Here is a 12,624-nt window from a genome sequence, read left to right as displayed (position 1 = left end):
TGGTGAAATTACCAAGCTCTGTAAATGTGGTAGATAGATGCTTTGAAAAAAAAGCATTGACTAAATATAGTAAAAGTGGCTCAAATGCATCCAACTTTGATTGGCACTATCAGAGTATGACAATATGGTTGAGTAACAGGCTGCTGATATATCATCTCAGACAATCTTATCACTTTCTGGTTGAATTTATAAAGAGAACTGTTGAACATTAGTCTACAGAGAACAGCCATTTCCTTGCATGGGTACAAATCCTTTCTTGTGCTGTAGTGCTCTGCAGTAAGGTGAATACTTAACTTGCTCACAAGAGTAAATTTGTAAATCCTTGGAAGCAGTTTAGCATAAAAACCTCATGCGCTAAGTGTCCTTGGAAAAAGATGAACTTTGAATGCAATGTTCAATTTTTATGAAAAAAAGGGAAAGAGCCATACCTGTGTGATAGTATGTTTGTGAGAAACGTTGTGTCGTTTAACTACATATATGAACGCAACAATTATTAGGAACGCACAGATTGTAGCTATCACAGTATATATTTCTTGGGAGAGCTTGGATGTGTGGTTTTTCACACCTGTAAATGCAAACACAAGGTAGGTGTTGGAAGACAAACATATCTCAATAAGCTTTTACTATTTTACTAAGCTTATTTTACTATTTTAAATAATACAATAAAATATTGAAGGGAAATCCTTACACGCAAGCTCCACTGGTTTTGACTCGGAGGCATTGCTGACACGATTGCTGCCCATACAGACAACAGCTCCATTGCGAGAGGTAACCGTGATATTTACTTCTAAATAAGTGGACATTTCTAACTCTGTGCACTGGAACCAATCACAGCTGTACGAGACCCAGCTGCCTCCGACTGAGCAGTTCACTGACACGTTGCAGAATCTTTCAGTGAAGTTCAGGTGGAATTCTTTCAGATTTAGGGTGGGTTTGGGAACAGCCTCTGCAAATTAACATAAAAGATACATAATAAAATATGAAAAATCACCCACAAGCAACACGAATAAAGAGGTCACAGAACTACTTACTTTGCACACGTAGGTTGTACTTGTGTTCCACGATTTCTTTCCCCTCAGCATTAGCTATGACAGCAGTATAGATGCCCATTTCAGACTCCTCCACGTTCTTAATGAACAGAGAAAGGTCTGTGGAATTAAATTTCATCTTTGCTTGTTTATAGTATGACAAATATTCCTCATGCATAGTCAAATTTGTGTACTCCAGTATGACTGTTGAATTGAACTTCCAAGAAAATCTTCTGAACTGCAGCTGCTGGTGTCCCTCCACAGTAAGATGAATCTGTCCTCCTTCTAAGACGAAGTGATCAACAGAGGAGACTGCATGTCCAGGGTCTGGGGAGAGATGTACAATATGATCACCTCATGTCTCTCCATTGAGACAAACACTGTGATCATCAGTTAAAAAAAAATCTTATTAATGCAGGTGTCCCTTGTATTTGTCACGTCCACGCCCACATCTCAAACGACAACACCTGACTCTGCTCCAGCACCTGATTAACTGCTCACCCTTTAAAAGACCCTCCTCAGCTCCCATACCTTTGCGAATTCTCGTCAGAGACAACCGCCCTTCCTTGTGACTCCTCACTCATCTCCAGTTCTTAGTTCACGTTCTCCGGTTGTTGACCCTCCGCTTTGTTTCTTGACCATGTCCATGGATCTTCGTTCTGACCCTGATCGCCAATCGACTGGCCACCCCCCTGTCCCTGACATCGAGAACTTGCCTGATCCTCTGAATCCAGGCGAACGACCCCACACTTGAGTCCTTCCGTCCCGGTTCACCGTGACAGTATTACCCCTGCGGGGATTAAAAGGACCCTCCAATCCTATCCTAAAAATTTGATGGAGGCTTTAATTTATTTATTTTTGCTCATATTATGCAGGGTTGCTGTGTTCCATCTTTCAAAAAGCAGTGAACACTGTGTATGGAAAACATCACAAAGCCTTCAATTTTAGATTTCATATTTAAATAAACTGAATTTATATATTTTTTTTTATTATTTAAAACAACATACCTGGCATTCAACAGTATGCGTCTACTTCCAATTTGTTTTACTAAAAACTTCTGGTTTTCGAAACAACCAATAAAAATGAACCTGTATGTGTTGCAAGGTTAGCATTTCATTTTCATGTTTGATTCTGCTTCGTCCAAAGAACTTTATAGATTTTAGGATTTTTAAAAAAATTGTGTGCTTTATTACTTTTTTCACCAGAAAAAATTTTAACAGTTATTTCAACTTTTGCATTTTCTGCAGGGAACTGCAGAAAATCACTGAAACTAAAGTCCTATAATTTAATCCTTATGCAAGAGGACCTAAAACTACTGAGCTGCTGGTAGTATAGTTGTTCTATTGGCACATCGTCTGAATGTTCCTGGTTTTAATCCCTATTGCTGTTGTTGCTCCTCCAATCATGGTATTTTGCACAGTTACCTCATTAAGAGTCCTCAGTTGTTTAGTAGGGTAGATAACTCTAGTGTGGTTTTGCCCCTCTGTTATTAACTCCAGGGTAAATGGGGAATCTTATGCACTTTTGACAGTCTTAGATGAACAAGATAAGAATTTGATGTAGAAAACAGGACATGGTTAGAAACAGCTCATCTTCAAAAAGAAAAATGCTGAGCAGGGAGTAATAGCCAGATACACTGGAAGTCCCATATATTGAATAGTACTGAGTGTCTCGTCATTCATATTGGCATCATGCCAGGGATATACAGCAAAAATAGTAAAAAAACATGCAGTTACATTGATTACATTAGTATCCTCTTTTACTGTGATATACCTTGTTTGCCCCTGCACTACCATTGCAGGGGCAAACAAGGTTTACAACATCATATTTGTTTGGGCATGCTTGATTTGACAACTTTGCATAGCTAACAGACTGTAGTTCCATTGACGTACCCCACATTGCATTCCAAACAAATATGACCAGTTAATAATTTCCTACTCAGTTTGCTTAGCACATTTCCAAATAACTTTCCAGACTGACTCATCGACTTACAAAGTGTGTCCAAAAAAAGGTTACTGAAAGGCACAAGTCAGGGCATTAGTATAAGAAAACTGAATGTTTTTAATATTTCTAATACTTTGAATTTCCAACAAAGTAACATTACTTCCATCATACAGGAATGGAGAAAACGGTGAATTTACATATTAGCGGTTGCCCTCCAAAACAGAACATCTATTTGAGGAGTGCGGTTGTTAAAGCGGCAACAAAGAGACTCAAATTTGAACACAACTCACATGAATAAGGAAGACTGCACTGTGTGAAGAGACCAAGACTGATCTTTTTGGCCTCAGTGCATGGCCAAAAATACACTGCAGATTAGTGTATTCTCATCTGAAGAACATCCCAAGAAAAGTGTCCTTGCTGTAAAACATGGTAGATGGAATACAATACAGTCGTGCGTCGATTAACATCTGGGATACATTCTGTCCAACAGGACGTTAGACGATTTGAACGGTGTGCGGACATCATATATACTATATAAGCCTATTATGGTAGGCTTTATGTTTGGGGGCTATAATGCACTTTATGTTACAAGATGAAAGTTAACCGAGAGATGATGCACTCAATGAGACATGGAATACACAAGACTGAGATGCTGCTGCCTATGGGACAAAGCATAGTGTTATACAGTAAACTTTTTAATCTGTAATTAAGGAGAGCTGACATTAAAATAAGAATAAAAAAGTACAGTGCTGTAAATACATAAGCCAGTAACATAGATGTTTAATATCACTATCTAGTATTATAGATATGTACTGTACCATTATACACCTGGCAGCATAATTGCTTTGTTTACACATGTTGCGGGAAGATGCACTACAGCCACTTATGTCTGCTACCTCCTGTTAGTCAATCGAGATTTTTCGACTCTATTATAACCTTATGGGTCCTAGGACATATATACGGTCGGATGTTGTGCAGAAGGACATTAAGTGACGCATACCTGTACTGTAGGGCTACTTCTATTCTGGGCAGATCTTTCAAACACCTGAAAGCTTTTCAGAAATGGATGTAGCTAAATATAGACAAACTATGCAGAAAAATCTGCTGCTGTATGTAAAACGACTTGAGGGTTTGAGAGAAGGTTTTGATTCCGGCAGCTCTAACACAGAGGATACATCGAAAACCACACTGAAGTTGTCTGAAAATAAATCAATAACCTGGAAATGTCCACTTAAAAAACTTGCTCTGAACAGGCAGCTCCCTTTAAACACCATGGAGCTCAAGCCTTGTTGCAGAGAAGAATGGGAGAAATACAGTAGTGCCCACATGTTCAAAGCATGTAGAGACTTTCCCAAATACGCACTGAACTGTAATCAAAGTTAAATGTGCTTCTGTGAAACAATAAATCAGAATAGTTGAATACTTGTGTAATTAATTAAGTTTTTAATCACATTTTATTTGCACATACCAGTTTGTTATTTCTGATTCTGTTTATATGGGTGTTTTATTTCCATCCAGGCATCACCTGAAACGAAATTTGGTACAATTCTGGTGCAAGGAATTCATTTTCCCCATTAAGAAGCATGAGAATGTCTTCTGAAGTCTCATTTAACTGAGACTTTTTAATGGATCAATTGCATCAGTTAAGCAGAAGAACGGTATATTTAAGTTAGTGAGGCTTGATAGATCACTTTGCTAGGGGCACAGAATCCGTCTGCGTTTGACAGCCTCCTCTAATATTTGTGCTGACAGCAGCACTACGGTTTTCACACTGCAGGCTGCGAGCTTTGTTGGTAGGCAAAACACTTGACGGAGAACACAGCTCATCCAAATCCACCCCAAACCCTCAAAGAGCCCACCTAACTGGTACTTGGAGAAGGAACTGCAACCACATCACCCAGGATGCCAAGGAAGCACAAAACCGCCCGCACTCCCTTAGCCTCCTCACGACAGACCAGTGTGGCAGGAAAGTGATTTAAACCCACATCTCCACTGTACAACAGACAATTCATTAATGCAATTAATGACGTTATTTTTTACATACAAGAACAAGTTAAAAGGTATTCACAGTAATCGCTGCTCAAATCTATATAGCTTATTGCAGATGTTTTCTTGACTAACCACCGTATAAACAGTAAAACTGTGTCCTGAAAGAGCTATTTACACAAAGAATTAGCATGTAAAACTGCCTTGAATAATAACAAAATGCTAAAGTAACTAAAATTGCAAACAAAATCCAAACATACAATGTGATCGAAATTTTGTGCAATAATATGATGCCATTCTGAATTATAAATAAATACTGCAACGTCAAAAAGAAATAGGCGTTTGGTCAATAAATAATCTGTTCCATATGTGATCTAGTTTTTCGATATTTTACATCTTTATTTCACGTTATTTTTAAAACTACCTGAATTTTCAAATGCACCAGTAAAGGTTGCTTTGAAACCATAATTAATGGTTGTTATTATTATTATTATTGTTATTATTATTTCTAGTATATACCCCTGTACATTAAAACAATGGCTAGTTAAAACTCTTATTTTGACTACCTTAAATACGAAAATACTTAATGATGTCATTCAAAACAATATGAAGCTACTGTACCTGTCTCCAAAGAGAGGAGGATCCAGGGAATGAGGACAAAAAGGACTGTCATTGTTTACGTCCAGAAGGTATCGTGGAACTGAAGGTTTCATAAAGACATGAAGAAACAGAATCAAGACTGATTTCCTGTTGCAGACAAGCTTCCTTTCTGAAAGGTGATTTCCATGCGGTAGTTTTGAATCACAAGAAAAAAAAACTGCAGTTTTTTCCACTCAAAAAAATATGTTTCCCCAATATTTTTAGTATGCTAAAAATAGGTTCTGGCCTATCTATGACTTGTTTTTAAAGGAAATAGCTGTCTAACCAGTTTAAGAGAACTGGTACGGACCTCGGTCACAGGTATTGTGAGTTTTATATCCCATCCAGGCTGACCATCACCATGCTACACCATCATCCAAGGACCTATTCTAATGTAGAAACTATGGGTAGATCCAGGTGGTGGACAAAAATATAAACAGTAATGAAAAAGTGATCGAGGGGTGCGGTAGTGCAGCGGGCTTGGCCGGGTCCTGCTCTCTGGCAGGTCTGGGGTTCGAGTTCCTCTTGGGGTGCCTTGTGATGGACTGGTGTCCCCTTCTTGGGTGTTTTCTCTCCCCCTCCAGCCCTGCGCTCTGTGTTGCCGGGTTAGGCTCCGACTCACTGCGACCCTGCTCGGGACAAGAGGTTACAGTCAATGTGTGTTTGTGTGTGAAAAAGTGCTCAGCGATGTAATGGGACAACACACTTCATGTAAGTGTTGTGGCACCTGTCTGGAAAATTTTACTTGCAAGTAGCCAGGTTTCTTCACTATCAGCACTGTACTTTTCTTGAAAGTTTTGTTTTAGCTTTGGGTTTTTTTGGCAGTTTTTTTTTGTGTCATTTACAGTTTATTCTCCAACTTACATTTCCTGCACAGGACTTAGAGCGTTACAAACTAGTCAACCATAATTTTGATTTTACACTCTTGGGGAAACTGCTCTAGGGCTGTCAGTTTCACTTTTTCTTTAAGTGTTTTTCTGTAATTTCTGAACAGTTACCATAACTTCTCATCTAAGTCTGAGAAGGTTGAACTATTGCAGTTCTCAATTACTACTGAGCTGTCCGTACCTCAGTGTTTCCAGATTACAGTGACTGAGTTAGTACAGAATGCTGCTGCAAACATAAACAAAGAAGTACGACTGTGAACGCCCACGGCCTCATCACGACTCAACGCACCTGTGGGTGATCAGTAGGGTTGCCAACCGCCCCTTATAATACAAAATCGTTCCGTATTTAAGGGATAAGCGATGTGTTCCATATTAAAACCATACGGAACACGATTTGTCCCATATTTTAACCTTTCACACCCAGAGACATTTAAAAATATTTATTACATTTATTCATTGCATACATAAACTTTGCAGTAAAAGTGTTAAGAGATCAGGAAAACAAATCGCAAAAACGTATGTGAAACAGCCGTGTTGTGTGTGTGAGTCCAACTGTCATTGAGCGTTGCTATATTACCTGGATGTTACATTTGACAGTGGGGGAAGGGTCAAGGCAGGTAGCTACTAACTAGATGACTAGATGTCATCATGGCTACTAATAGTCCACCTCGTAAATGAAAACAATTAGATCAGTATTGTAACAACCCATGTTACTGTGTTTAGGTGGGAAGATGAGTTTGGTGTAAATAGTTGCATTGTGGGTAACTTGTAAATAACATGTGCAACCAGTGGGGGGACTTCTAAAGGGAAATGATGGAGTGACTGTGGCTGCTAGCATGGAAGAAAAGAAAGCCTAGGGCAGCTAAGTAGGCCGGTTTGAAGTGCAGGTCCTGAGGAAACGGGGTCCTCGGACCAAGAACATTATTTCTCTGTGTGCCAGTGTTCAATAAAATGTTCTAGATAAGCACTGTCTCTGTGTCCTTCTTTGCCTCATCCAAACCCACGGCGCTGTGTGCCACAATATAAAAGAGAATGGGAGATGGAAAACGAGTTATGGCAAACTATAAAGTTTGTAAGAGATTTTTCTGTCAGCTGCGGTGGAGTAGGTGACGTAAAACAAGATGCGAACCAGAAAATCGTCGACGTAACGACTGAATGCACAAAACCCAAGGAGGAATTTCCAGTTTTTTGTTAGAAAGTGTTATAAATCACCTAGGCAGACGCTAGTAATACGGTGTGCAATGGTGTGTGAGACTTGCTAAGCATTAAAATTGATTTATTTTTTACAACTGACATGTATGTCAGTGAGCTAAAAAACAAATTGAATGTGTCTTGGATTAACATTTTATTCAGTCAAGCAGAGACTTCTTTTTTACACATATACATTAGCTACAAAGAATTTCCCTTACTGTCCCGTATTTTTCTGTAAAGACCCCAAAAGTGTCCCTTATTTTCTACTGCAAGGGTTGGCAACCTTAGTGATCAGGGAAACGGAGCAAAAGGGACAACGCAGAACCTATTTTGAGCCACCCGCTCACCCACGCCTGCGACTTCTCCTACGAGTTCTCCTGCATCCTTGTTTTCCTCCTCGTCCTTGTTCCCATTCCCGTACCTGTTCCTGTCCTCCCCGAACCCAGTCCCCCTGTCTCCTCGTTCTCTTCGTTCCCTGACCTACACACACATTTCTGAAACCAGACCTGGAGCCTAACCCAGCAACACAGGGCGCAAGACTGGAGGGGAGGTGACACACCCAGGACAGGACGCCAGTCCATCGCAAGGCACCCCAAGCACGACTCAAATTCCAGACCTACCAGAGAGTGGGACCCAGTCAAACCCACTGCACCACTGCCCTCTCTGCTATTTCTGACCTATAAAGCAGTAATGGCATTGCTCCATCTTACCTGTGTTGATTCTTATATTCAAAGATATTGTCTTTGTTCATTGGATGCGGGTTACCTTAAAGTACCTGTGATCAATAAGATCTCAGTAGGAGGGTGTCTTTAGTTATAGCGCGACTAAACTTTGGAACTGATTGGCTCTTTCTGTCCAAAATGCCAGGAGGTCTATCTTAGCCTTTAAATCCAGACTTAAGACTTTTATGTTCACTCTGGTATATCGATGACCAGTGTAATTCCAGTTAGTTTTTTTGTTCTATATAAAAGTATAAATATCAGTTACTAACTACCTATTTATTTTGAAACATTGCTTTCCTATGATGACACCTGAGGAGGCAGCTATAGCTGTAGTACCCTTGAGCAAGGTACTTACCCTAAATTGCTCTAGTAAAAGAATTACCCAGCTATATAAATGCATAAATAATTGTAAAGTAGCTTAACATTGTAAATTGCTTTGGAGAAAAGTGTCAGCTTAATCATACAATGTATTGTAGCTAAATCCCCCTATAGCCCTGTGGTGCATTATACCGACACAATATTGTTCTTTTGCTAGGCCGTATGTGTATAGACATCCAAGAATACACATTCAAGGAGGACGCTCCCATTTCCCTGAAATCACTATGTCAGTTTTTGGATGTGGGAGGCATGGTGGTGCAGTGGGTTTGACCAGGTCCTGCTCTCTGGTGGGTCTGGGGTTTGAGTCCTGCTTGGGGTGCCTTGTGGCAGACTGGTGTCCTGTCCTGGGTGTGTCCCATTCCCCTCCAGCCCTGCACCCTGTGTTGCCAGGTTAAGGTTCAGTTCACCGGAACCCTGCTTGGGGCTAGCAGTTTCAGACAGTATGTGTGAAATAACTCATAGAACTTTAAAAACTTCACCTTTTAACAGGGGGTTGTCCTTTGCTTGGACGCACAGGGCTCCCTTTTCAAAGAAATCTCATCTCTACTTCACTGCACTTTCAAAGCTTTATTTCATAGAAGGGAGTCATGTCTCTTGTGGAAACTGGCAGACCTCCCTTTCAAAGAAATTCTTATTATATAATGAAAAATTGTGCTGATAATAATCACATAAGCCCTAAAACAATTAATTGATTCTGTGGGCCATACAAAACCTTCTGGACATGGTGTGTTTGTCACCCCGTTGTAAAGACTTCATGCAAAAAACATGGGTCTTAATTAAAACTGGAAAGATTGAAGAGTGCTGGTGTGAATTCAGTGTTTCGTGTGTGGGCTGCTACTGCTGTGTAGAAACAGCTCTGTTTCAATAATAACAAATAAGGAGGGTTTGCATGACCTGTGGACTCCAGGTCTCAAAAGCAGGAGATGAGTCATTTGGACCAGATGTCACGGTCTCATGGCCAGGTATGCAAATCTTTATGCATCTCAGTGGAAACCTCAGAATTTTATTGAACATTTTTGTTTATGGGAACTTGTGTAAAGTTATTTGAATCATCCATATTGGAATGTACCAATTTGTAACCCCCCAAACCTACTGAACTGCAACATCTGTGCCCCTCAAACTCCCACCCATTATCAATAACCATATTCATATATAAGCCAGGGAATTAATTATTGGCAATTATGAAAATCTATTGTTATTTAGGTAAAGTTAGTTCACATTGCCAGAGGAAAGAAACTCTATATTTACCTTTACATTTATTCATTTAGCAGGCACTTTTCTCCAATGTGCCACACAAATGAATAAACAAAAGTGCATTTGACCAAAAGACTAAGAGACTTATATGCAGACGCATCTTTCTCAAGGTACGGTCTGTTTGTCTGATGTCACTGTTTAAAGCAGCATACAGTACATGAGTAGCAGCATATCAAATTCATAGAAATGACAAAGATAATTGTGACAAACAACATAATGTGAAAGTATGGACTAGAAGGGAAATCCGGAGAGTGTGAAACAGATGTGTTTTGAGAACCTCCTTGAATTTGACAGGGATTCAGCAAATCTGAGGGAAAGGGGAAGGTCATTCCACCACACTGGAGCCAGAACCGAGAACCTTCGGGTTTTTGATGTTGGACCTCTTTTGCATGGAACCACCACATGTCCAGAGGTGGTGGGGCATAGCAGTCTGTCTCGGGTGATCAAGTGATCATTGCCACGCCCACACCTCCGGGCCAACACGGAACACCTGGGACGCAACGCAGACTACAGCATAAAAGGCTGCGTCAGACCACCAGCTGATGTGAAACCTTGATCTGCATCCTCGTTAGCGACCTTCTCTAGCCATTTCCTGTTCCCAAACGCCTTCCCCGAACCCGTCCCTTGTTCCCCCGATCTACTGCCTCTTTCTGATCATCGACCTCTTGCGTGTGTACTGACCTCGCCTTTTGGATCCTCCCTGTTACGACGTTCGCACCTCAAAGACCCTTTGCCCGTCCTCTGACCTCCTCTCTTGGATTTCCCCGAAGACACCACGATTACTGCTCTGCACTTGGGTCCGCCGCTTCCTTCAGACCCGACCATGACAATCATATCCTGTAGGTTTTGAGGAGCTGATCCATTGATGGTCTTGGAGGCCATGACCAGACTCCTGAACTTGATTCAGGCAGCTACAGGAAGCCAGAAGCACAACACAAGGAGGAACACTTACTCCGGCCCACTATGGTGGGTCAAAAACAAGTCTCACAGAGGCATCTGAATCAGCTGTATCAGCTGGATAGGTTTGATGGAGGTGAATGGAAGGCCAGACAGGAAAGAGCTCCAGTAATCTAGGTAGGAATGTCTCCTGTAGAGCTGCCAAGTCAACACCGGTGACACGTAGGTACTTTCATTATGGGTACATTCAGGCTCTCTCCATTCTACCCAGCTAGCAAAGCTAGAGAGGTAATTAAACATGGCTGTTAATCATAGTGATTGTATATTTTTAAAGACTGTGTTTTGTACCGTGTGCTGCTGCACATAACACATTGCGCACAGTTTTTCTCACCTTGCAAAAATTTTTATGTTTGATCTATAAGCAATCATAAAACCCAACATTAATATTGAAATATGGCACTTATGCATGCCCAACTGGTTCTGTGTCTCATTGCTGACTCACTTGCTGCTGGTGCAAAAGATGGTTACATTGACCATCACAGTGATATGAATGAATATCTCTCAGTAATATAAGTAAAGAGTGCTTTCAATAATATAAGCTGTATAAAGAATTACTAGTCTATTCAAATTTTTAAAACAGCAAAGTAGAAACTTCAGAATATAATTATTTTCCCTTGTTTGCATATATTTCAGCTAACCAGTAAAGGGCAACAGTCACAGACATTTCAGGTACTCAGTTTGTCTTATCACAGCACTAGGTAGCATAGTGTGACCAACGGTGGCAGTTGGGGACTATTTAACTTCAAATCTTTGCTGATTTACTTTCATTCATTCATCTGATGCTTTTCTCCATATCAACAGTAAGCTATTTACAATTATACAGTGTGGTAATTTTACTGGAGTGATATAGGGAATATACCGTGTTCAAGGGTACTAGAGCTACAGGTGATTTTCAAACTAATACCCTACAGGTCCAAAAGTAAAAGCTCTAACCACACTCTACCATCTCACCCAACTAACACCACTTGATTTCTAGAAGGATTTCTTTTGTGACTTCTCCTTTTATTTATTTGTTTTAATTTTAAATGCAGAGACTAACTGTAGTTATTAGTTATTCCAGAGAGAAAAGACAGTTCAGGCTACATACATATATTTATTTCTTTTCTCCAAAGGACCTCACAATGCTTTAACCATGTTTACAGCAAGTAAGTTGTACTGTATCACAGCAGGACTTGAACCTGTGACCTTAGATTCCTGAGACAACAGCATAAAGTTCAATGCTTTCTGCTACCCTTGAAAGGGAATGTGCACTACACTGGTGTAAGATGCAACTCTGTCCCCTTCTGGCTGATCTTCCGTGCAGCAGAACAAGTCAGAAAGGGTCCGGAAAAGTGGCTGTGGTTCTGTCTTAAACAGGAGGTGTCTTTGAAAGCTTCAGAGTTTAAGGGAGGGCTGGAGGAAGTGAAAAACTGTGTCATACAATGACTCACATGGGTGAGATAACAGTGTGGAACTCCATTATAGTAGCCACTGGAAGGATGTGGAGAGGTGAAGCAAAGGAATAGAAAACCGAAGAAGAACAATTGGATTTTCTCTCCCATACTATTATTGGTGCGCTAATATAAAGTGATTATGATAAAATTTCCCATTTGAAATTGCAAGAAGGAATTGCAGTGATAGGTGATAATTGTTGGTCGG

At 40.4% G+C, this 12,624-nt stretch overlaps 1 protein-coding gene across 1 annotated transcript; it reads right to left on the bottom strand.

Moving 5' to 3' along the window:
• Positions 1 to 644: 644 nt before the first annotated feature.
• Positions 645 to 5,677, bottom strand: LOC108942238 (uncharacterized). Its single transcript, XM_018765411.2, has 3 exons — positions 5,580 to 5,677; positions 1,032 to 1,355; positions 645 to 946 (listed from the first exon to the last, which is right to left on the bottom strand). Exons 1-3 carry the CDS (start codon positions 5,629 to 5,631, stop codon positions 651 to 653), a joined length of 672 nt encoding a protein of 223 aa, XP_018620927.2. The 5' UTR covers positions 5,632 to 5,677; the 3' UTR covers positions 645 to 650.
• Between the last annotated feature and the right edge of the window lie 6,947 nt (positions 5,678 to 12,624).

Source organism: Scleropages formosus, chromosome 5 (assembly GCF_900964775.1).
Source record: "Scleropages formosus chromosome 5, fSclFor1.1, whole genome shotgun sequence".
NCBI lineage: Eukaryota > Metazoa > Chordata > Actinopteri > Osteoglossiformes > Osteoglossidae > Scleropages > Scleropages formosus.
The sequence above is the reverse complement of the archived record's forward strand: the minus strand, read 5'-3'. Positions and strand labels throughout refer to the sequence as shown.

Bases quoted from the DNA above. Each gene is read 5' to 3' on its own strand.
- LOC108942238 (XM_018765411.2), bottom strand. From the start codon at position 5,631: ATGACAGTCCTTTTTGTCCTCATTCCCTGGATCCTCCTCTCTTTGGAG. The intron at 1,356-5,579 runs GTACAGTAGCTT...ATCTCTCCCCAG, and splicing joins CCTCCTCTCTTTGGAGACAG to ACCCTGGACATGCAGTCTCC. The intron at 947-1,031 runs GTAAGTAGTTCT...GTTAATTTGCAG, and splicing joins GTACAACCTACGTGTGCAAA to AGGCTGTTCCCAAACCCACC.